The 24,605-nt window shown below is 42.7% G+C and overlaps 1 protein-coding gene across 7 annotated transcripts in view; it reads left to right on the top strand.

The window, feature by feature from the left end:
- The window catches only part of dgkh (diacylglycerol kinase, eta), a 569,987-nt gene that overhangs the window by 358,912 nt on the left and 186,470 nt on the right, over nucleotides 1-24,605 (top strand). For all 7 annotated transcript variants that reach the window (XR_011962527.1, XM_072584802.1, XM_072584800.1 and 4 more), the window contains 2 exons: nucleotides 2,757-2,889; nucleotides 22,902-23,008. Coding sequence is in view for 6 of the 7 variants with exons in the window: in XM_072584802.1 (XP_072440903.1) it covers nucleotides 2,757-2,889; nucleotides 22,902-23,008 (240 nt within the window). In the remaining variant the exon portion in view is untranslated. The remainder of the gene's footprint in view (nucleotides 1-2,756; nucleotides 2,890-22,901; nucleotides 23,009-24,605) is intronic.

Here is a 24,605-nt window from a genome sequence, read left to right as displayed (position 1 = left end):
TGAATGATTTAATTCTGGGCTGATTGACGAGGGGGCAGTTGGAAGCTTCATGCACTGTATTTCCCTGATGCCTATGACTTGGATAATTGGGATGGTGTAATTTTGACACAATGAGTTCTAACTCTCATTCTCCAAACCTCCTATTCTGGACTTTGGGTGAAATTACCCTGATGTTAAACATCTGCTGAAATACAGAGGGGTAGAAGTGATGATAGAATTGTAGAAATCCGTTATTAACTGATATGGAATAAGGCAAGTTGAGGGAGTTTGGTGATCTCATTGAATGGCAAGATAGGTTCATGATGCTGAATGGCCTCCTGCAATTCCAGTGTTCCCAAGTGAGCTATGGCCATTCGGTTGAGGTGGGAAAGGACAGCAGGTGTTGATAGATCTACAGTACCGAGTGGTTTCTGAGCAGAACGAGGTGCATAATTTCCTTCAGCCCCTCATTTAACCTAGCCACTTAGATCTCTGCCTCTTGGAAATTTGGTGCATTTTCCTCATTGAAACATAGAAAACAGGAGCTAGGTAGGCCATCTGGCCCTTTCACCCTCCTCCGCGATGTAGTATGATTATGGCTGATCATCCAACTCAGTACTCTGTTCCCACTTTCTCCCTATAACCTTTGATCTGTTTAGCTCTAAGAACTATGTTTAACTCTTTTGAAAACAGACCCAAATAATCACTTAGGTTCTGTCATTTCTCTGATTTCCCCTGATACGTTCTCTGCATTTTAATGGATCCACATTTGTTAAAGCCAAACTGTTCTTTTTAACACATCTGTAGAAGCTTTTACAGTCCATTTTCATGTTTTGTACTATATTACATTCATATTCTGTTCTCCCTTTCCATTTTAATCTCATGTCCCTCCTTTTGTAAAATTCTGTACAACTCCCAGTTCTCAGAATTACTGCTATGTCTCACAACTTTGGATGTGTTCTCTTTTAATCTTATACAATCCAGAGTATTGTTGGTCACCAATGGTTGACTGACTTTTTCTGCCACAGAGGAATCCCCTAAAGCTATCGTGCTTCCATTCTCCTTCCTCCTCTCCTATAAAGCTGAGAAACTCTTGATACTACAGCATTGGCTTTGGTTGTGCTCCCTTGAGGAAATATTGCCCTCACCCATATCCAGAATGGAACACTGATTCGTAAACGTTAAACCTGGGGACCCTTTCACTACCTGTCTGGTTTTCTTTCGCTGCCTGGTAATTGATTCCCTCTCTGCCTGTTCACTTATAACCTGCTTATGTGACCACCTCTCTGTGTGCTGTCCACACAGTTCTCTTTCTCCTAGATACACAACACTGACTACAGCCACTACTCAAGTTCTGATCGCGTGAGCTCAAGCTTGCTGATATTTGTTATTGGTGTGTTTGTCCATAACTTCATGCATTCGTCAAAATGTACATACTGCTTGCTCTGCACTCATGAAGTCTCTCCAGCATTGGCCTCTATTGAATCATAGAATCCCTACAGTATGGAAGGAGTCCATTCAGCCCATCAAGTCTGCACCAAACCTCTGAAGAGCAGCCCACTCAGCCCCAGCCCTATATCTTTATCCCTGTAAACCCCCATTTCCCTTGGCAAATCTATCCAGCCTGCACATCCCTGGACACTATGGACAACTTAGCGTGGCCAGCCCACCTAACCTGCACATCTTTGGGCTATGGGAGGACACCGGAGCACCTGGAGGAAACTCTCACAGACACGGGAAAATGAGCAAAGGCCTTTCGATCATCACCACATTTCTTCTCCCATTCACTTCTTGCTCTGGAGATTTAATTGCCTGTATTAAACCTTAATTAAAGCACCTGCCCTCACCCCACATTTTCATTTTGATCCAAATTTTCAGTTACTCTGCCTTACTGTGGGAGAGATTGTCCTCAGTCTCGCAGTGAATTCTTAGTTCATTGAATCCCTATAGTGTGGAAGTAGGCCATTTGGCCCGGTGAGTCCACACCTACTCTCCGAAGAGCATCCCACCCGCACCCGCACCCTTATTCTATCCCTGTAATTGTCCATTTCCCATGGCTAATCCACTTTGCCTGCACATCCCTGAACACCGTGGACAATTTAGCATGGCCAGTCCACCTCACCTGTTTATCTTTAGACTGATGAGTCACTTGTTTTTATTTTCTGACATTCTGCTACAGTTATCAACACCTAATTCAGGCATGCAATTTCTGGTGCTTGACAGATAACTGGCAGTATTAGGCATGTTAAACAACCTGTTTAACTGGGCTATTTTAACTTTGTTAACGTCTATTGGTTCTCATTAGATTCTGAAATTTGGTCGATTCTGAAACTTGCTAGTTTACTAGTTTAATTCCTGCTTTGCCTCAAATTTTCAGTTCCTCGCTCTGCGTCAATGTCACACCAGTGAAGTCTCCCTCATACTGACTGTTCAGCTTATCATACCATCTTGAACTCCTGGTACATGCTCCTATCAGGAAAGACTGCAGTAGAATTTGAAATTGTAATATTGAATCCTGAGAGGTGATGTTTTGTTTTGTTTCGTTATTCTGAAGAATTAATGATATGTTGTTGATCCATTTGGAGTTCATAAGATTGTATTAATTGTTAGTGCACATAGATAGAAAGGTAACTGTTAGGGCAAACAATTGAACTGAAGTAAATCAATTGCATAAGTAGCGTTTCACAAACATTTTTAACAATATCGGGAAAATCTTTGAATTTTGTATGTTTTGTGAATTTTACACTGGTAAACAGACCTGCTTTCTCCTCTGCCAGACTGCACAGTTTAACGTGGAGCATTTCTCAGGGATGCATAACTGGTACGCCTGCTCCCATGCCCGACCTACATTCTGCAATGTCTGCCGAGAAAGTCTCTCTGGCGTCACTTCTCATGGACTTTCCTGTGAAGGTAAATAGTTCACGATTAGCAGCAATTCAGTGCAATATGTAAAGGGTGTGACATGGGAAAGTCAGTATAAGGAGCTAGGCACCAAATTAAGAGTAATAGAATCCCTACAAATGCGGAAAGAGGCTATTCGACTCATTGAGTCTATATTGAGCCTCTGAAGAGTATCCTACCCAGATTCCAGTCCATGATCCTATATCCATAACCCTACATTTCCCATGGCTAATTTACCTACCCTTCACGTTCCCAGACAATTTAGCATGGTCAATCCATTTAATCTGTACATCTTTGGACTATGGGAGGAAACTGGAGCACCCGGAGGAAACCCACGCAGACACGGGAGAATGTGCAAACTCCACACAGTCACCCAAAGCTGGAATTGAACCCAGTTCCCTGGAATTGTGAGGCAGCAGTGCCAACCAGTGAGTCACCGTGCCACCCATTGCAGCCCTTACTCTCATTCAAAAAGGCTGAGAGAACCTCACGCCTGTTGAACAATTAAAATGACTAAGTCTCCTGCACTCCTCTTCCCTGGGTTCCCTTAGCTGTTTCAGTTGTAGTCACTGAGAAGCAACATCTCAAAGATTCTGGATTATTGCCTGAGCCATGTGTTTCAAAGAACCCAGGTAACGCTCCAGCTCCTTGATGTGTTTCAGTGCCTCTCCTTCAGCCTCCAGCTCATAAACCCTGAGCTGAGATTTTCCTGGATCACACTGATGGCTGGAGTTCCCACATGCTGCAGCCCCTCCTGCCATTCTTAATGTGTTTCAGTTAATTGCTCAATTATCTCATTACTTGTTTGTTTAACATATTTTGTTAACCCTACCAAATGTTCCTGCGCTAATTTAACTTTAGGAATACAATAGATCTCAACTCTTTATCAGATACTCACCAAATAGCTAAGTGATAATCAATTCCTACATGCTGAAAAGATTAGAAAATAGGAAAAGCAAAGTACCTCCTTCCATTCATCACCTAACTCCGCCAACTGGTAAAGCCATTCATCATCTGATGTTGCTGAGTAAACATCCAGTGACAAAGATGCACAGCAGTAGCAAGAGGAGGCTCCTGTCTCCCTATTGCTGTGCAAAGAAATCATTGACCACCCACAGGACAGCAATGTAAATTATAGGCCAGTCTCGTGAAATGTGGGATGGCCGGTTTCCCTGATGTAATTTGCCTTTCCACTTACCTTCAGGGATTCTATTACTTCTAGTAGCTGTTGCAAGGTGAACAGTGGCATTCCTTTGCAGTCCCAGTAAATATTTCTTCCTTCACTAACTGGAAATAAAAAGGATTAACTATGTGCATGATCTCATTTACAGTATTGACCAACCTAACTACTGTGACTGTATTTCCTTTGGATGGTATGGGAACGGGATAAGTGAGGTTAGAAAGTGTAACTTCTTTCTTTCTAGCATTTATTTTTGACTGCATTTTCAATCCCAGAACAAGTAGGTTCCTTTTGATTAAGTATTAAACTGAAGTAATATGTGCATATAGACATAGAGTGACCAAGAATATTAATCAAAACAAGAGCAACTTTAGTACAGTACCGACAGAGCCATGCACTCGTGAATTGCCCTTTTCAGATAAGTTCTATCAAGAAAGAAAGACTTGCTTTAAAATAACGCCTTTTACCGTTTCAATTTCCCAAGGTTCGGTTTTGGTCAGAGTCTTTCTGTTCTATGAAGTATTGAATGAAACCCTTGACATCCTAGAAGGAGGCAGAGACAGGGCTTTTCCAGCACCACTTTAATCCAGAGACAGGGCCTTGGTTTAATGTTGAATCTGAAAGATGACACCTTTACTGCATTGGGGCATCAGTCCAGACTTCATGTTTGTTCATGTCTCTGAAGTTGAGACCTAAACCCTCAAACTTGAGTTAGAGGCAAGAATATAATTTATTGAGTCACAGTTTACACCAGCTGTCAGCCCAGATAAATGGTAAAAGCTCACATGATGCTATTTGAAGTTTGAGAATGGTTCCCTATTGTCTTACCAATAATTGCACTCTAAACAAAACTACATTTATGCTGTTTGTGGGAACTGATTTGTACACTGTCTTGCCTTACAGGGCAGCAGTGACTACTTGACAAAAGTAATTAATTGGCTGTCAAATGTTTTGAAACACCTCAAGGATGTCAAATGAGCTGTGTAAAAGCAAGTTGGGAACTAAAAGACTAGAAGTAGGACATTCATCCCATCAAGCGTGCTCCACTATTTAAATTGATCATGGCTGATCGTCTGCTTCAGTGCCACTTTCCTGTGCTATCTCTGTTTCCCTTGCTATCATGATTATCCAGAAATCCATTGACTTCTGTCGCCAGCATGCTCAATGATTGAGTTCCCACTCTGGCTCAGTTCACCATTGTCTCCGAACTTTTACAATAACATAATTCTGGATACCAAATACACAAGTGTGTTCTACATGCCTAAGAAGCATTTCCATTCTATTCCATGAAAAAGACAGTCTTTGGTGACCTTCTAATGTTTCACGCATAGTGTGTGTGGGTAACTGGTTGTTCCAGCATGTTCAGAAGAATTATCTCATAATACACGGATGGAAATTTTTTTACAAGTTCAATCAAATTTAAAAATTCAGCTTAGTCTCAAACCAGAGTTTAAATCTTAGCTGACTGCACGACCTCGGACATTTTTAGAGGACTGTGTTCTGCACTCAGCTGTCAATGCTCAGTGAGTGACAAGACATAGTGTGACAGTGATTTAACCAATTTATTTAATAAAGTGGAAGGAGGTTTGGATAGAGATAATTAAATGTCAAACTGTCTTATTCCCATATGGTTATAGCTGACAGATATGACAACATCTGCGTTGGAAGTGACATGAGAATTCATAGTGTTACCCAAGAGCAATTTTTTAACCTTAATAACACTGATGTGCGAATGGGGAATTACTGCTTATCCGATAAACACCTGTTCATTGCTTTGAATGTGTTTGGACGGGACCGCATTGTGCTCTTTTCAGAAGCAATGCATCCAATTTTCTTGTCGCATACATGTGTCTTGTTTCACTGAACTACTTGTAATTCAGGAGATCATACTTTATGTTTAAGCATTCTGACTAAGTGTATATTTTAATCTTGGGGAAATGAAAATCTTTACTGTGATACCCCAGTGATGTTTAAAATGAGAAGAAATCCTAAATTACAAGTTGAAAGTATATACATAATTTCAAAGTTGTAAATCAAAATTTATGACAAAACTATAAAACAATTTTTGGTAATCCCATGACCAGAATAGTTAAACTACCACCCTGTGCTATTTATAGTCTTACATCGTTGTCATGTCACATTTCACTTGAAACTAAAATCCAGAAATATAATAGTGAACCAGCGTACTGTAGATGCTAGGAATCAGAACTGAAAATAGGCCTGATGGCTAGCACTGCTGCCTCATAGCACCAGGGACCTGGTCTAGCGATCTGGTATCGCTAGACTTGTAATCCAGAGACCTAGGTTCGAATCCATGGATGATCCATCTCCGTCTCCTCCAGAAGTCCCCAGCGTCACAGATACCTATCCTCAGCCAGTTTGATTCACTCCACATGATATCAAGAAACTGTTGGAGGCCCTGGAGACTGCATAGGCTATTGGCCCTGACAGCATCTCAGCAACAATATATAAGCCATGTGCTGCAGACCTTGTTGCACTTCCAGTACAGTTACAATACTGGCATCTACTCAACAATATGGAAAATTGCCCAGGTTTGTCCTACGTATACAAGCAAAGGACCAATCCAACCTGGCCAGGTACTGTCCCATCAATCTACTCTGGATTATCAATAGGCGGTGGAAGGTGTCATTAATTACAAGCAACACCTGCTCAGTGACACCCACTTTGGGTTTTGCCAGGGCCACTCAGCTCCTGACCTCATTACAACATTGGTTCAAACATGGGTTCAAACATGGACAAAAAAGCTCAATTCAAAGGTGAGGTAAGAGTGACAGCCCTTAACATCAATGCATCCAATTTTCTTGTCACATACTTATTTCACCACTGAGCTACTTGTAATTCAGAAGATCATATTTTACATTTAAGCATGCTGACTGAATGTATGTTTTAATCTTGGAGAATTGAAAATCTTTGTTCTTTACTGTGATACCCCAGTGATGTTTAAAATTTGCAAGTTGAAAACATATACAAAATTTCAAAGTTTTAAATCAAAATTTATGATAAAACTATAAAAGTTTTGTGGCAATCCCATGACAAGAATAGTTAAACAACCACGCTGTGCTATTTATAGTCTTGCATCACTGTCATGGTGCATTTCACTTGAAACTAAAATCCTGAAACGTAATAGTGAAACAGTGTATTGTTGATGCTGGGAATCAGAAATGAAAATAGGCATGGTGGCTCAGTGGTTAGCACTGCTGCCTTACAGCGCCAGGGACCTGGGTTCGATTCCAGCCTCCTAATCTCTCCCTCGTCACCCTTTTGTCCTTAATGATTTTATAAAATCCTTTTGGATTCTCCTTAACCCTAAATGCCAAAGCTATCTCATGTCCCCTTTTTCCCATCCTGATTTCCCTCTTTAAGTATATTCTGGCTGCCGTTATAAGGATTCACTCGATCTCTGCTGTCTATACCTGACATAGGCTTCCTTCTTCTTCGTGACCAAGACCTCAATTTCTCGAGTTATCTGGCATTCCCTACATCGACCAGTCTTGCCTTTCACCCTAACAGGAACATACCGTATCTGGACTGGCATCTCACTTTTTGAAGGCTGCGAACATCTGCTCCCAATTAACTTTCAAGCTTCTTGCCTAATACTGTCAAAATTGGCCTTCCTCCAATTTAGAACTTCAACTTTTAGATCCTGTTTATCCTTTTCCATCACTATTTTAAAACTAATATGATTATGGTCACTGGCCCCAAAGTGCTCCCCCACTGACACCTCAGTCACCTGCCCTGCCTTATTTCCGAAGAGTGGGTCAAGATTTTCACCTTCTTTAGTGGATGCATCCACAAACTGAATCAGAAAATTTTGTTGTACACACTTTACAAATTTCTATCCATCTAAACCCTTAATAGTATTTCAAACCCAGTCATCCAGCAAGCAAACCTACATCCAGAACCTCAACCTAAGCTACAAATCTTCTCAAAACTCACAGACCAAGTCACGTTTGGAAAGTTAAAATCCCCTACCATTACCACCCCATTATTCTTACAGATAACCGAAGCCTCCTTTACAAATTTGTTTCTCAATTTCCTGCTGACTATTGAGGGGTCTACAGCACAATCCAAAAAAGGTAATCATACTCTTGTTTCTCAGTTCAACCCAAGTAACTTCCTTGGATGTATTCCCAGGAATATCCTCCCTCAGCACAGCCGTAATGTTATCCCTTCTCAAAAATGCCAGTCCCCCTCCTCTCTTGCCTCCCTTTCTATCCTTCCTGTAACACTTGTATGCCAGAACATGAAGCTGCCAGTCCTGTTCATCCCTGAGCCACATCTCCATTATGATATCCCAGTCCTATGTTCCGAACCACATCTGAGTTCATGTGCCTTCCCTGTTAGGCCCCTTGCATTGAAGTAAATGCAGTTTAGAACATAGAACATAGAACATAGAACAATACAGCACAGAACAGGCCCTTCGGCCCACGATGTTGTGCCGAACTTCTATCCTAGATTAAGCACCCATCCATGTACCTATCCAAATGCCGCTTAAAGGTCGCCAATGAATCTGACTCTACCACTCCCACGGGCAGCGCATTCCATGCCCCCACCACTCTCTGGGTGAAGAACCCACCCCTGACATCTCCCCTATACCTTCCACCCTTCACCTTAAATTTATGTCCCCTTGTAACACTCTGTTGTACCCGGGGAAAAAGTTTCTGACTGTCTACTCTATCTATTCCTCTGATCATCTTATAAACCTCTATCAAGTCACCCCTCATCCTTCGCCGTTCCAACGAGAAAAGGCCGAGAACTCTCAACCTATCCTCGTATGACCTACTCTCCATTCCAGGCAACATCCTGGTAAATCTTCTCTGCACCCTCTCCAAAGCTTCCACATCTTTCCTAAAGTGAGGCGACCAGAACTGCACACAGTACTCCAAATGTGGCCTAACCAAAGTCCTGTACAGCTGCAACATCACCTCACGACTCTTGAATTCAATCCCTCTGCTAATGAACGATAATACTCCATAGGCCTTCTTACAAACTCTATCCACCTGAGTGGCAACCTTCAAAGATCTATGTACATAGACCCCAAGATCCCTCTGTTCCTCCACCTGACCAAGAACCCTACCATTAACCCTGTATTCCGCATTCTTATTTGTTCTTCCAAAATGGACAACTTCACACTTGGCAGGGTTGAACTCCATCTGCCACTCCTCAGCCCAGCTCTGCATCATATCTAAGTCCCTCTGCAGCCGACAACAGCCCTCCTCACTGTCCACAACTCCACCTATCTTTGTATCATCTGCAAATTTACTGACCCACCCTTCGACTCCCTCATCTAAGTCATTAATAAAAATTACAAACAGCAGAGGACCCAGAACTGATCCCTGCGGAACTCCACTTGTAACTGGACTCCATGCTGAATATTTACCATCTACCACCACTCTCTGACTTCGACCGGTTAGCCAGTTTTCTATCCAATTGGCCAAATTTCCCTCTATCCCATGCCTCCTGACTTTCCGCATAAGCCTACCATGGGGAACCTTATCAAATGCCTTACTAAAATCCATGTACACTACATCCACTGCTCTACCCTCATCCACATGCTTGGTCACCTCCTCGAAGAATTCAATAAGACTTGTAAGGCAAGACCTACCCTTCACAAATCCGTGCTGGCTGTCCCTAATCAAGCAGTGCCGTTCCAGATACTCGTAAATCCTATCCCTCAGTACCCTTTCCATTACTTTGCCTACCACAGAAGTAAGACTAACTGGCCTGTAATTCCCGGGGTTATCCCTATTCCCTTTTTTGAACAGGGGCACAACATTCGCTACTCTCCAGTCCCCTGGTACCACCCCCGTTGCCAGTGAAGACGAGAAGATCATTGCCAACGGTACTGCAATTTCCTCTCTTGCTTCCCACATAATCCTAGGATATATCCCGTCAGGCCCGGGGGACTTGTCTATCCTCAAGTTGTTCAAAATGTCCAACACATCTTCCTTCCTAACAGATATCTCTTCTAGCTTATCAGTCCGTTTCACACTCTCCTCTTCAACAATACAGTCCCTCTCGTTCGTAAATACTGAAGAGAAGTACTTGTTCAAGATTAGATTACTTACTTACAGTGTGGAAACAGGCCCTTCGGCCCAACAAGTCCACACTGACCCACCGAAGCGCAACCCACCCAGACCCATTCCCCTACATTTACCCCTTCACCTAATGTAACAAGGGGCAATTTAGAATGGCCAATTCGCCTAAACTGCACATTTTTGGATTGTGGGAGGAAACCGGAGCACCCAGAGGAAACCCATGCAGACACGGGGAGAATGTGCAAACTCCACACACACAGTCGCCTGAGGTGGGAATTGAACCCAGGTCTCTGGCGTTGTGAGGCAGCAGTGCTAACCACTGTGCCACTGTACCGCCCATTTACCTTGTTCTCTGCTTTGTCCCTCCCTGCCCTGACTGTTTGACTTGCTCCTTTTCCCAACTGTACCAGATTCAGACTGATCTCTTTCCTCACTATCTCCCTGAGTCCCACCCCCACCTTACTATTTTAAATTCTCCTTAGTAACTCTAGCAAATCACCCTGCCAGTATATTAGTCCCCTTCCAATTCAGGTGCAATCCATCCTTCTTGTACAGGTCACTTCTACCCCAGAAGAGATTCCAATGATCCAAAAATGTGAACCCTTCTACCCTGCACCAGCTCCTCAACCACACATTGATCTGCTCTGTCCTCCTATTCCTACCCTCACTACACTCATTAGCAATGGAAATGATCCAGATATTACTACCCTCAAGCACCTCCTTTTAAAGTTCCTGTCGAACTTCGTATTACTATGTTCAGAATGTCATCCTTTTCCCTTCCTATGTCATAGTTCCACTGTGTATAAGGGCCTCCTACTGGTCCCACTCCCCTTTGAGAATATTCTGCACCCTGTCCGAGATATCCTTGATCCTGGCACTATGGAGGTAACACACACTCTGATTTCTCGCTGTCGGCTGCAGAGATGTCTGTATGTGCCCATATCTCAGTCAATGGCTTGGACCCTGACGTACCCCTTGTTACATTAGAGCCAGTCTCAGTACCAGAAACTTGGCTGTTTGTGCTACACTCCCCAGAGTCTATCCCTCCCTATATTTTCGAAAACAGCATACTTGTTTGATATTGGGTCAGCCACAGGAGACTCCTATACTACCTGCTTCCCTCTCCTACCTTTCCTGGCAGTAACCCATCTACTTGACTGTATCTGCAGTTTTTCTCCCCTCCTATAACTGCCATCCATCACACCCCCCAGCTCCTGTAAATTGCCTCTAATTGAAGCTCCAGCTGATCTATGCGATCTGAAAGGATTTGGAACCAAACGCACTTCCTGCAGACATCAGTAATATGGAAACTCTCCTTAATCTCCCACATCTGACAGGAAGATCATATTACTCTACTAATGCCCATCTTTGCACCTTAACAATCTATAGACCAAGAAAATAGCACAGTCTTACTGCTCTAAAAAGCACTGCTCCAGGCTAACTTAGTACCTATGCTTTGTATTTTTTAAATTATTTAATCAATAGACAATCTCGATAAAACATAGAACCAAAAAGAACCCACTCTACTCTGTATTTAAAAAAAGACAGCGAGGTTCCACTTAAAAAACCGTGCACTTACCTGCTTCTGTGGTGTGAGAGCATTTTTCCACGGTCACCTGTGATTTTCACTTATTGTTAATTTTTCTTAGACACACTCCGATGTCCAGAGTACTTGACTCGAACAGCAAAGGTGGTAGCTGTGCAGATTCACTGCTGGGTCAGACCGCAGTGTCGGCTTTGTCAGGAGCTACTCAGAATGTTCTTGTCAAGCACTGGTCCCCAGTTCACGCCGTTGGCTCTGTTCCATCTGCTTTTATTCTCTCTGTTCAAGGGATTGGGACGCTGGGTACAATTCAAAATGTACCTCAGAAAGCATAGTTTTTAAAACTGCAGTTATCTCTTTGCACAATCTCATGGGTTCAGGGCCGTGGTCCACCGTCCAAAATAAAGGCTTAAGTAAAATGTGGTCTTTTACAGGTCTTTGCCAGATGTGTTAATTCTGCTCCTTATTCTCTGCAGATGCTGTCTGAGCAGTTGCTGTCTGAACAGCATTTTCTATTGTTTTACAAAATGAAAAATAAGTACTACTACTGTTTCCAACTATTGGAGTGCAAACCCAGAAGGGGGACTTTCCATTATTCAGGCCGATATTCCATTTTCGACCTGTTCTATTGTTCAGTTAGATGATGGCTAATCTGCAGCTGAATTCCAGTTGATTCCCATTGGTTCCATATTCCTCAATACGCGCTGGCAGTTGGAGGCAAGAATCACATCAGCTTTAATTTTTAACATTTTAAATTGCCCCTGGTCAACATTATATGTGAAAAACTGCTTCCTAATATTATTCCTTACTAGCTGAATCTGAATTTGATGATTTTCCACCTTGTTCGGGATCATGTCACTAGAGGAAACAGTTGATACCAAAACTGCAAGAGCTTTCCCTCAGACTCTGTACTCTCTAAATGAAAAAAAGACCATGAGATTTAGGAGCAAGATTATGCCATTCAGCCCATCAAGTCTACATTACCATTTGATCTTGGCTGACATATTTCTTAAACCCATTCTCCTGACTTCTCTCAGTATACCTTAATCCCACTTTGTAGTCAAGAACCTATCTATCTCCATCTCAAAGACACTCAGTGACTTGGTCTCCACAGTCTTCTGCAATAGTGAGTTCCACAGATTCACCAATTCCTCCTCATCTCATTTCTAAAGGGTTGTCTCTTCACTCTGAGGCTGTGCCCTCAGGTTCTGGTTTCTCCTGCCAACAGAATCGTCTCGACATCCATTCTATCCAGGCATCTCGGTATCCTGTAAGTGCCCCCCTCATCCTACTAAACTCCATTGAGTACAGAGCCAGAGTCCTTAACCACTTTTCACTTGACAAGCCCTTTGTTTCCAGGTTCATTCTTAAAAACCTCCTCTGGACCCGCTCCACGTTCATTATGTCCTTCCTTAGATATGGGCCCAAAGCTGCTCATAAAATTCCAAATGTGATTTGACCGAAGCAACTTTAGCTGTACATCCTGCTCTTGTATTCCAACGTTCTTGAAATGCATGCTAACATTGCATTTGCCTTCCTAACTGATAATTAAACCTGCATGTTAACCTTAAGAGAATCCTGAACTGTGATTCCTAGGTCACTTAGTGCTCCAGTTTTCAAAAGCCTTTCTCCATTTAGAAAGTAGTCAACACCTCTATTCTTCCTATCAAAGTGCTTCACCTTATACTTACCCATATCTGCCACTTCTTTGCCCACTCTCCTAGCCTGCACAGTTCCTTTTGCAGCATCCCCATTTCCTCAACACTACCTGTCCATTTATCTTTTTGTCATCTGCATAATTGGCAACTGTGTCCTCAGTTCCTTTATATCTCCTATGAAACTCCACTGTCCATCAGCTGTCATCCTGAAAAAGACCACTTTATCCCCACTCTCTGCCTTCTGCCAGTGAGACAATCCTCTGTCTTTACTAGTACTTTGACCCTTACACTATTGGCTCTTGATCTTATTTCACAGCCTCCCGTGCGACAACTTATGAAAGGCCTTCTGGAAATCCAATAGATCATGTCCACTGGCTCTTCTTTCTCTCACTTCACTCCTCAAAGAATTCTAACAGATTTGTCAGGCGTGACATCCCCTTGACAAAGCTGTGCTGACTCAGCCCTGTTTAACCAGTAGTCTGCAGTCTCATCCTTAATGATGGATTCTGAAATTTCATGAACAACCAGCAATTTCCCAGCTTCTATTAGTTTTTAAACAGCATGTTCCAGACAATGCCCCTGACACAACCATCAACATCCCAGAGTGTGTCCTGTCCCACCGGCAGACAGTATTGTACTCTGTAGTTGGGATGAAGTTGGCCTGAAGTTGATTTGGATTTGACTCCCACTGTGTGTGATGATGAAATATAAATTCATTGAAATATCTGGAACAAAATGTTAGCCTAATGGCAGTCAGATAACAACTACTGTCAACTGTCATTAAAAAAAAATCCATCCATCTGTTTCACTGATGACTTTTAGGGAAGGAAATCCACCATCCTCACTGACATAGTTGGCCTGGTCTGGCCTACATGTGGCTGCAGACCCACAGCAATGTGGTTGATTCTGAACTGCTTTTTAAGCAATAAATGCTGGCTTATCCACATCCTGTGAACAAATTGAGGGATCCGCAGTCAGTTGGAGGCAGTGCTGGTTACTAGGAGGCAACACAAAACATTTTAAATTCAAAGGAAAGAAAATCTCCAGGTTTCCCCATCCTGAGGTATTCTGAGAAACTTTCTTGAACCATTGCAGTAACAACTTGCTTTTAAATAATAAATTTGACTATCCCTAGATGTTGAACTGCATAAAGAGACATTAAATGCTTAGTGAAAAGGTTGGTTTAAGGATTGTCTTCAAGGAGGAGAGAGAGAGAGGCGGAGAGGTTTATGGATGAAATTTCAGACACTAAGACTGAGGTAGCTAAAGGCACATGCACCAACTTGTGAATTGATGAAAATTATTTATTTATTTTTCGGTGGCTTGATCCAAGTGTGGATTACATACCAGTTCAGAGTACAGTCTAACTATACAGTTTAAGTATAGTTGAGACTTGAATCACACTCAGCCCTTCCCTAATAAGTGAAGTACAGCAGGTGAGTCAGCATTTATACATAGAAAAGGCAGGTCAATAAGTGTCTCTGTGATCAGCCACTGGAGTGATATTCTTTACTATTGATTTTTGTTAAATGCCCTGATGGCTATAGGAAGTCAGACTCTTTCTGTAGTTTGCTGAGGTCAGTGGGATAAATAATATGTTTCTCTGGTTGGTGAAGGTGGAAGGCAGTCACCTACAATGCCACTGTTACTTGTGTGATCAGATATGACTGAAGCCATTTTAGCAGTGAGAGAAGATCTGGTGGCAAGAGGATTCAGACCTGGACTGATCGTGAAAACACTTTCTGGCAAGGTTTGGGCACTCTCTGGTTCAGCCGGTCCTATTCAACAAGGCACCAGAGGTCCTTGGCAGACTACCTTACAAAGCACAGCCTTCTACTGCACTGTTCTACAAGGAGATCCTAGAAGGTGACTCCTGGCCTACAGATCCTGGCTGGCTGTTGACTCCTGATAGACTGCGCCATTGGTGGATGACAGTTCCTGATGTTGCTGCTGACCGTTGAGGTTTTTGTACATCCAGAAAGCACAGCCTCCCATACATCAGGACAGAAAGCTGAAAGCTGGCCTGTGAGGGCAGCAACCTGCACCACTGGAAGGTCTCCTAAAAATTCTGTGATTCTGTGAACTACTGCTTAGAATCACTTTCGTGAAGCTCCAACACTTTGATTTAACATTCCTTGTAACCCTGGAGAACCACCCACCATTTCTTGGCATATGCACATGGTTGAGGTTCAGTGCTTTCAAACAATGATTTTCCTTTTAAATACACTCTTGCCTGCTCTGTCACTCGCATAACTCTAGTCACATTGAAGCTGGAGGCATTTTGGCACTGAGAAGAATTAGAAGATGCTGGTAATAGATAGCTGAGAACTATAAAGAACATAGAACATTACAGCGCAGTACAGGCCCTTCGGCCCTCGATGTTGCAAAAAGGTTAATTTTAAGGTCTGAACCTTTTGTCAGAACTATACAGTTGTGTTGCCAGGTGCCCCATCTAGTGGACTGATTGACATCTTGCAAATTAGCATGTTGAATTGCTTTCAGATATATAAAAAATTGAACAAGATGCTGAAGCCAAGAGATCTGGAGGTTCAAGTTGGGCAGGAAAGTGGACCACCCAGAGGAAACTCATGTAGACATGAGAATATGCACACTGCACACAGACAGTTGCCCAAGGGTGGAATTGAACCTGGGTCCCTGGCACTGTGAGGCAGCAGTGCTAACCACTGAGCCATTGTGCTGCCTCTAACCAGGCAAGCTATCAATTTGTTTTGATAGGAGGTTTAATATCCAGCAGGGAGACAATTAAAATATAGTATAGTTGAGTGAAAGTTGTATTTCTTCGACTTAAATTTTTATTCAACAGTTAAACACTGACTTCTACATGGGTAACGTTTTGGAGAGGTTAAAATTAATCCTGTTCAATTATCTCACCATGAAAGAACATGTAGGTGGGAGACTTTTCCCAGCAACCACACACCCAACCATAGTGCACACTAATTCAGAAGTACATGTGCAGACATGAGCTGAACAACCGCCTTCAATGATGTACTGTCCTAAGGTTTTGTTAAGCAGCTTTTTTTTTGCCAAAGGCAAGGTTCACTTCAGCATGGAGTGGTGATAAGCACAAAGCGTTTGTATTTTTCAGCTGTTAGTGGAAAGGGTTGGCTCCTACATGAAATATGTGAAAAGTCATGTGAGTTGGCCAAAAGTTCATGAGGTTGACTGTTACATGAGGATACCTGCTGAGAAATTCAATAAACCCTTTTAATCATGTGAACAATTACATTCCAGAATCTGCTACCAGATAGAGTGAGGAAGCAAATGCAGGAGAACCTTGGAAAAAAAAATTAGGTATACACATGAAATGGAGAGATATACGGGATTATGGGGAAAGAGAGGGGAGATGTGGCTAATTTTATATTTCTTTCAAAGAATCACCACAGCACAGTGGGTTGAATCACTACCTTTTGTACTGTCTGATTTTATGAGTGCTGATTACATTTGAATGAATTTTAAATTGCACTTTTCATCTCCACTTATCCATCCTGCACAAGGCACTCCACATTGGAAACAATGTCCAAAACATGGACTCGCTCTTTCAGCATTTTTTTGGGAGTTCTAACCATCACTGTGTGACCAAATGACTGCTGATTCCTGGTATGATATAGTTTCACTGGCTCAGGTTACTTTTAAAAACAACAGTTGAAATGCCTACAAAGGAGGAAGCTGTCATGAACAGGACAGCCAACTCAGCATTTGAACTATATATGCAGTATCCTTGGTTTGTAAAGAAAAAATATTCAAATGATGAGAGTATGACTGACCAGGTTGGCATTGGATGATCATTCTTAGCTGCCTTTGCAAAGATTGTACTAAGTCATCTTTTTGAACCATTATAGTCCGTGGTGCTCCGACTGTGGTATGAGTTGAAGAGTTCCAGTGTTTTGACCAAAGACAACAAACATATTACTGATGATTATGTCTGCAGGAAGTCTGCAGGTTGTGAATCCTGTAGGATCGCATGGATTGATTGGAGTGTCACTTAAAGGTAGTGAGGAATTTACAGGAACTAGAGGGTGTGATGGAGGGCACTTACAGGAAGGGAGATAAACTGCAAATACAGTCAGGTAGACCTTCCTTCATGAAAGGTAGGAGAGGGAGGCAGGAAGTGTGGGAGTCTCCTGTGCCTATTCCCATGTCAAAAAAGTTTGCTGTTTTGGAAAATGTAGGAGGTGAAGGACTTTCAGGAGAATGTAGCCCTGACAACTGGGTTTCTGGTATCAAGACTGACTCTAATGTATTGAGTCAGGTTCCAAGCGATCGATAGTGATAGGGACTCTCTAGTCAGAGGCGCAGACAGATATTTCTGCAACTAACAGCAAGACATCAGAATGGCGTGTTGCCTCCCTCCTGCCAGGATCAAGGATATCTTGGAGAGAATACAGAAAGTTCTCAAATGGGAGAAGGACCAGCAGGAGGTTATTGTATACATTGGAATTAATGATAGAGGAAGAGAGAGGGGCGAGTTTCTGAGGAGAGAATATAGGAAGTTAGGCAGGAATTTAAAAAGTAGGTCCTCAAGGGTAGAAATATCTGGATTACTGCCGGTGCCACAAGCTACTGAGAATAGGAATAGGAGGATAGAGCAGATGAATACATGGCTGAGAAGCTGGTGCAGGGGAGATGGGTTCACATTTTTGGATTATTGAAGTCTCTTCTGAGGTAGAAGTGACCTGCATAGGAAGGACAGATTGCGGCTGAATTGGACAAGTATACTGGTGGGGAGATTTGGTAGTGCTGCTCGGAAAGATTTAAACTAGTAAGGGAAGAGTGGGAGGGAAGGGAGATAGTGAGGAAAGAGGGTACTCCGAGACTGATACAGTTGGGAAAAGGAGTATATCAAATTGTTGGGGCAGGCAGGAACAAAGCAGAGAATGAGGTAGGACTGATAAGTTAAACTGCATTTATTTCAATGAAAGAGGCCTAACACGGAAGGCAGATGAACTGAGGGCATGGTTGGGGACATGGGACTGGGATTTCGTAGCAATTACAGTGACATGGCTCGGGGTAGATAGAACTGGCAGCTTAATGTTCAAGGCTATACATGCTACAGGCAAGATAGCAAGAGGGGCAAGACAGGAGAGGGAGTGGCATTTTTGATTCGGGATAACATTACTGCTATACTTAGGGAGGATATTCCTGGGAATACATCCAGGGAAGTTATTTTGTTGGAACTAAGAAATAATAAAGGGATGATCACTTTATTGGAATAGTACTATATACCCCCCCCCCCCCCCCCCCCCCCCACCCCCACACACACACACAAAACTCAGCAGGAAATTGAAAGACAAGTTTGTAAGGAGATCTCAGTTATCTGTGAGAATAAGAGGGTGGTTATGGTAGGAGATTTTAATTTTCCAAAAATAGGCTGAAACTGCCATAGTGTTAAGGGCTTGGATGGAGAGGAATTTGTTAAGTGTGCACAGGAAAATTTTCTTATTCAGTATATGGATGTAGAGAAGGTGCAAAATGTGACCTATTCTTCGAAAATAAGACAGGGCAGATGACTGAAGTGTCAGTAGAGGAGTACTTTGGAGCAAATGACCATAATTCTACTTTTATCTTGGTCCACCTCAGTCCAACACTGGCACCTCCTCACCAGTTTTAAAATCATGATGGAAAAGGATAGACTGGATTTAAAATTTAAAGTTTGAAATTGGAGGAAGACCAATTTTGACAGTATGAGGCAAGAACTTTAAAAACTTGAATGAGGGCAGATGTCCGCAGATAAAGGGAAGGCTGGAAAATAGGCAGAATTCAAAAATGAGGTCATGAAAGTGCAGAGACAATATTTTCCTGTTAGAATGAAGGGCAAGGCTGGTAGGGGTAAGGAATGCTGGATGACTAGACAGGTTGAGGTTTTGCTCAAGGAAGGAAAGATATAGACGGCAGAGATCGAGTGAATGCCTCAAAGAGTATAAAGGCAGTAGTGTATACCTCAGAGGGAAATCAGGAGGGCAAAAAGGGGACATGAAATAGCTTTAGCAAATAGGGTTAAGGAGAATCCAATGGGCTTCTACAAATACAAATCATTGGTCAGAGTATTGAGTACAGGAGTTGGGAGGTCATATTGTGGCTGTACTGGACATTGATTAGGCCACTGTTGGAATATTGCGTGCAATTCTGGTCTCCTTCCTATCAGAAAGATGTTGTGAAACTTGAAAGGGCTTAGAAAAGATTTACAAGGATGTTGCCAGGATTGGAGGATTTGAGCTATAGAGAGAGGCTGAACAGGCTGGGGCTGTTTTCCCTGGAACGTCTGAGGCTGAGGGGTGACCTTATAGAGGTTTACAAAATTATGAGGGGCATAGATAGGGTAAATAGACAAAGTCTTTTCCCTGAGGTCGGGGAGTCCAGAACGAGAGGGCATAGGTTTAGGGTGAGAGGGAAAAGATATAAAAGAGGCAACTAAGAGGCAACTTTTTCACACAGAGAGTGGTACATGTATGGAATGAGCTGCCAGAAGAAGTGGTGGAGGCTGGTACAATTGCAACATTTAAGAGGCATTTGGATGGTTATATGAATAGGAACGGTTTGGAGGGATATGGGCCGGGTACTGGCAGGTGGGACTAGATTGGGTTGGGATATCTGGTCGGCATGGACGTGTTGGACCAAAGGGTCTGTTTCCATGCTCTACATCTCTATGACTCTAAATACATGAAGGACAAAAAGGGTAACTAGGGAGAGAATAGGGCCCCTTAAAGATCAGCAAGGCAGCCTACATGTGGAACCACAGGAGATGGGGGTAGATACTAAATGAGTATTTTGCATCAGTGTTTACTGTAGAGAAGGATATGGAAGATACAGAGTGTCAGGAAATAAATAGCGACCTCTTGACAAATGTCCATATTACAGAGGAGGGAGTACTGGATGTCTTAAAAAACATACAGATGGATCCATCCCCAGGGCCTGAGCAAGTGACCCTAGAACTCTGTGGGAAGCAAGTGAAGAGATTGCTGGACTCCTTGCTGAGATATATTTACCATGGATAGCCACAGGTGAGGTGCCAGAAGGCTGAAGGTTGGCTCAGATTGTGCCACTTTTTAAGAAAGGTGGTAAGGAAAAGCCAGGCAAATATAGACTGGTGAGCCTGACATCAGTGGGCAAGTTTTTTTTATTATGGAAACAGGTCCTTCGGCCTGACAAGTTCACATTGATCTTCCAAAGAGTAACTTACCCAGACCCATTTCCCTACCCTATATTTATCCCTGACTAATGCACCTAACGATATGGGCAATTTAGCATGGCCAGTTCACCTGACCTGCACATCTTTGGATTGTGGGAGGAAACCAATGCACCAGTAGGAAACCCACGCAAACACGGGGAGAATGTGCAAACTCCACACAGACAGTCACCCAAGGTGGGAATCAAACCCGGGTCCCTGGTACTGTGAGGCAGCAGTGCTAACATTGAGCCACCATGCCGTTGTTGGAGAGAATCCTGAGGGGCAGGATTTACATATATTTGGAAAGGCAAGGACTGATTAGGGATAGTCAACATTGCTTTGTGTGTGGGATTTAGTGTCTCGCTAACTTAATTGAAATTTTGAAGAAGTAACAAAGAGGATTGATATAGGTAAAGTGGTGGATGTGATTTATATAGACTTCAGGAAGGCATTTGACAAGATTCCTCATGATAGTCTAGTTAGCAAGGTTATACCACACGGAATAAAGGGAGAACCAGCTGTTTAGATACTTGGCTCGAAAGTAGAAGACAGGTTGGTGGTGGACAGTTGCTTTTCAGACTGGAGGCCTGTAGTCAGCGCTGTGCTACAGGGATCGGTGCTGGGTCCACTCACTGTGTTTTGTCATTATATAAATGACATGGGTGTAATATAGGTGGTATGGTTAGTAAGTTTGTAGATGTCACTAAAATTGGAGGTGTAGTGTACAACGAAGAAGGTTGCCTCGGAGTATAATTGGACCTTGGTGTGCTGAGGAGTGGCAGATTGAATTGAATTTAATTTAATTTAGATAAATGTGAGGTACTGCATTTTGGAAAGGCAAATCAGGGCAGGACTTATACACTGGGGAGTGTTGCTTAATAAAAGAGACCTTGGAGTGCAGGTTCATAGCTCTTTGAAAGTAGAGGCGCAGGTAGATAGGATAGTGAAGAAAGCATTTGGTATGCTTCCCTTTATTGATCAGAGTATTGTGTAGAAGAGTTGGGAGGTCATGTCACAACTGTACAGGCCATTGGTTTGGCCACTTTTCAAATATTGTGTGTGATTCTGGTCTCCCTCCTACAGAAAGGATGTTGTGAAACTTGAAAGGGTTCAGAAAAGATTTACAAGGATGTTGCCAGGGTTGGAGGGTTTGAGCTATAGGGAGAGGCTGAACAGGCTGGGGCTGTTTTCCCTGGAGTATCAGAGGCTGAGGGGTGACCTTATGGAAGTTTATGGAATCATGAAGGGCATGGATAGGGTAAGTAGGCAAGATCCTTTCCCTGAGGTGGGGGTTTAAGGTGAGAGGGGAAAGACATAAAAGGGACTTAAGGGGCATCTTTTACACATAGAGGGGGGTGCGTATATGGAATGAGCTGCCAGAGGAAGTGGGTGGAGGTTGCTACAATTACAACATTTAAAAGGCATTTGGATAGGTATATGAATAAGAAGGGTTTAGAGGAGTATGGGCCAAGTGCTGGCAAATGGGACCAGATTTATATAGGATATCTGGTCAGCATGGATGAGTTGAACCAAAGGGTCTGTTTCCGTGCTATATGTCTATATAACTCCATGAATGTGCATTCACAACTGAAGAAGGGTGACAGGACTCGAAACATTAACTCTTTCTCTTTCCACAGATGCTGTCAGACCTGCTGAGTTTCTTCATTAATTTCTGCTTTCTGTTTGTTTCACATCTCCAGCATCTTCAGTTCTTTGTTTTGTTTATATGGTTTGGAGAGGGTGGGGATTTCAGGTGCTAGAAAGTCAAAATTGATAAAATGTGGAGCTATTAAAAGTACAGCAAGTCAAGCAGCATCAGAGGAGAAGGAGAAGTCGACATTTCGGGCAGGACGCTTCATCGGGACTGAGGGAGGGGAAGTGGAAAGGGGCTGAGAAATAAATAGAGGAAGGGAGTGGGGCTGGGGGCAAGGTAGGTGGGATGGCGATAGGAAGATGTAGGTAGAAGGTGATCATGATTGGTCATCCAAGGTCCAAATTAAAAATCTCACAACACCAGGTTATAGTCCAAGAGGTTTATTTGAAGTTCAAGCTTTTGGAGCGCTGCTCCTCCTCCAGATAGTAAATTCTGTATCCTATTATCCTGCCCCACTAGCTACCTGATGACCTGATGTTGAGTGATTTTTAACTTTGTCCACCCCAGTCCAACACCAATACCTCCACATCAGCCCAGGTCTAGCCCTCCCTCTCCACCCCTCCCCCTGGACCTTACCAAACCTGTCTAGCTTCCTTCTCACATGTCTGCTCCACCCTTCTCACTGACTAATCACAGTCACCACCTTGCTGTACTTGCTTAATATTAGCCCTGTCATTATTTATATTTGGCCTTAATGGAGTTGATGAACGCATTCGTGTTTGTCTTTGATTCTTTTTGCAGTTTGTAAGTTCAAAGCCCATAAGAGGTGTGCTGTGAGGGCAATCAATAACTGCAAATGGACAACCCTGGCATCAATCGGTAAAGACATCATCGAGGATGAGGATGGGGTAGGTATGAGAGTTTTAAAATAACCATCTCCAAAAGTAAGCCTTTTGTTTTCACTGTCTTGTGTCGAAAGGCCCGTTTAGCTTACAAGAAGCTAAAACTCAGCTGTTGAATGCAGCGTTCCCTGTGGAAGTGTTCTGAAAGACAAGAGAAACTCCATTGAATATCTATACCCCAAGCAACATCTGTAACAAAAGATCTGGCAATCATTATATTGCTGTTCATGGGAGTTTACTATACATAAATTGGCTGCTGCATTTTCAGTGTTATAATTGTGAGTATGCTTTAAAAGTAATTAGTTTGCTGGAATGTTGTTTGGGACATTGTGAGATCATGAAAGGTACAATACTATAGCAGCAAGTCTCCAGCCCATTTGCTGTAGGTCTCCTCACCCATTGGCCAAAATTTCCAAATGAAAGGTTGACAATTCTAACTGCAGCAGTCAATTTGGAAGTAAGGAGACTCTTTCATTTTCAAAGGTGTAACAGATTCTCTGCCTGAAGAAAATCTTGCATTCTATGTATGCTAATGTTACCACGAGAAGCTCAACAAAAGAAATGTGGAGTAACTCAAGGAGTAGTCGCAAAATGGGAAAAAAAGGAATGAATTGACCAGTCAAAACGAATAATCCTGAGAAATAGGGAAGGGGGGCATTTGAACCAGACTGTCGTCATAGTTTGGTGGCCATGAAAGCTCCTTTGACACGATTGAAAGAAGAGCAGGGAAGTTCAATTTTCTATTCATTCAGGGGATGTGGGCTTCACCGGCCCTCAATGATTCTTATTCCTCCAGGTGTTCTGACCAAAGTATCCATCAGTCAACATAATTTAAAAACAGCTTATCTTGTTGTTTGGAGGATGTAATCTCCTTTGTTGCCCTAGCACTTAATCTTTTTAAAATTTATTCATGGACTGAGGGCTTCAGTGGCTAAGCTAGCATTTATTTCCCATCCCTCGTTGCCCAGAGGGCCCTTAAGAATCACATTGCCATGGGTTTGGGTTCATATGTAGGCCAGACCAGGTGAGATTGGCAGGTTCCTTCCCTGATGGTCATTAGTGCATCAGATAGATTTTTCTGACAGTTGACAGTGATCATCATTACACTCTTAATTCCAGACTTTTATTGAATTCAAGTACCACCGTGTGCCTGAGTGGGCTGTGATCCTGGATCCCCAGGACATTACCTAAGTCTCTGAATTAACAATCCAGTGATAACATCATTAGTCTGTTGCTTCCCCTAAATGAGTCACAGTCTGACAAATTGAAAATATCCTCCTTATCTTTTTGCCTGCTAATCAATCCCTTGCCATGCTAGTATGTACCTCAAGTCCACGTGTCCTTTTCTGTGTACTTAATCTTTTGTATTAATGTTTTGTTTGGCACCATATCAATGATCTTTTGGATATTCAAATATGCTACATTCTCTAATAGCCCTTATCTATCTGATTTGTTTTATCTTCAAAAGAATCGATTTGACTTTAAGCCTCTTGTGGTTTTCCAAGTACAATGTTGGGACTTTCTGAATAATAGACTTCAGTAATTTAAGACCATGAGACCAGAAATCATAGCAGCAGAAATTAGGCCATTTGGCCCGCCTAGT

Source organism: Chiloscyllium punctatum, chromosome 15 (genome assembly GCF_047496795.1).
Source record: "Chiloscyllium punctatum isolate Juve2018m chromosome 15, sChiPun1.3, whole genome shotgun sequence".
NCBI classification, from domain to species: domain Eukaryota; kingdom Metazoa; phylum Chordata; class Chondrichthyes; order Orectolobiformes; family Hemiscylliidae; genus Chiloscyllium; species Chiloscyllium punctatum.
Note: the sequence above shows the minus strand (reverse complement) of the source record. Positions and strands in the feature narration are given on the sequence as shown.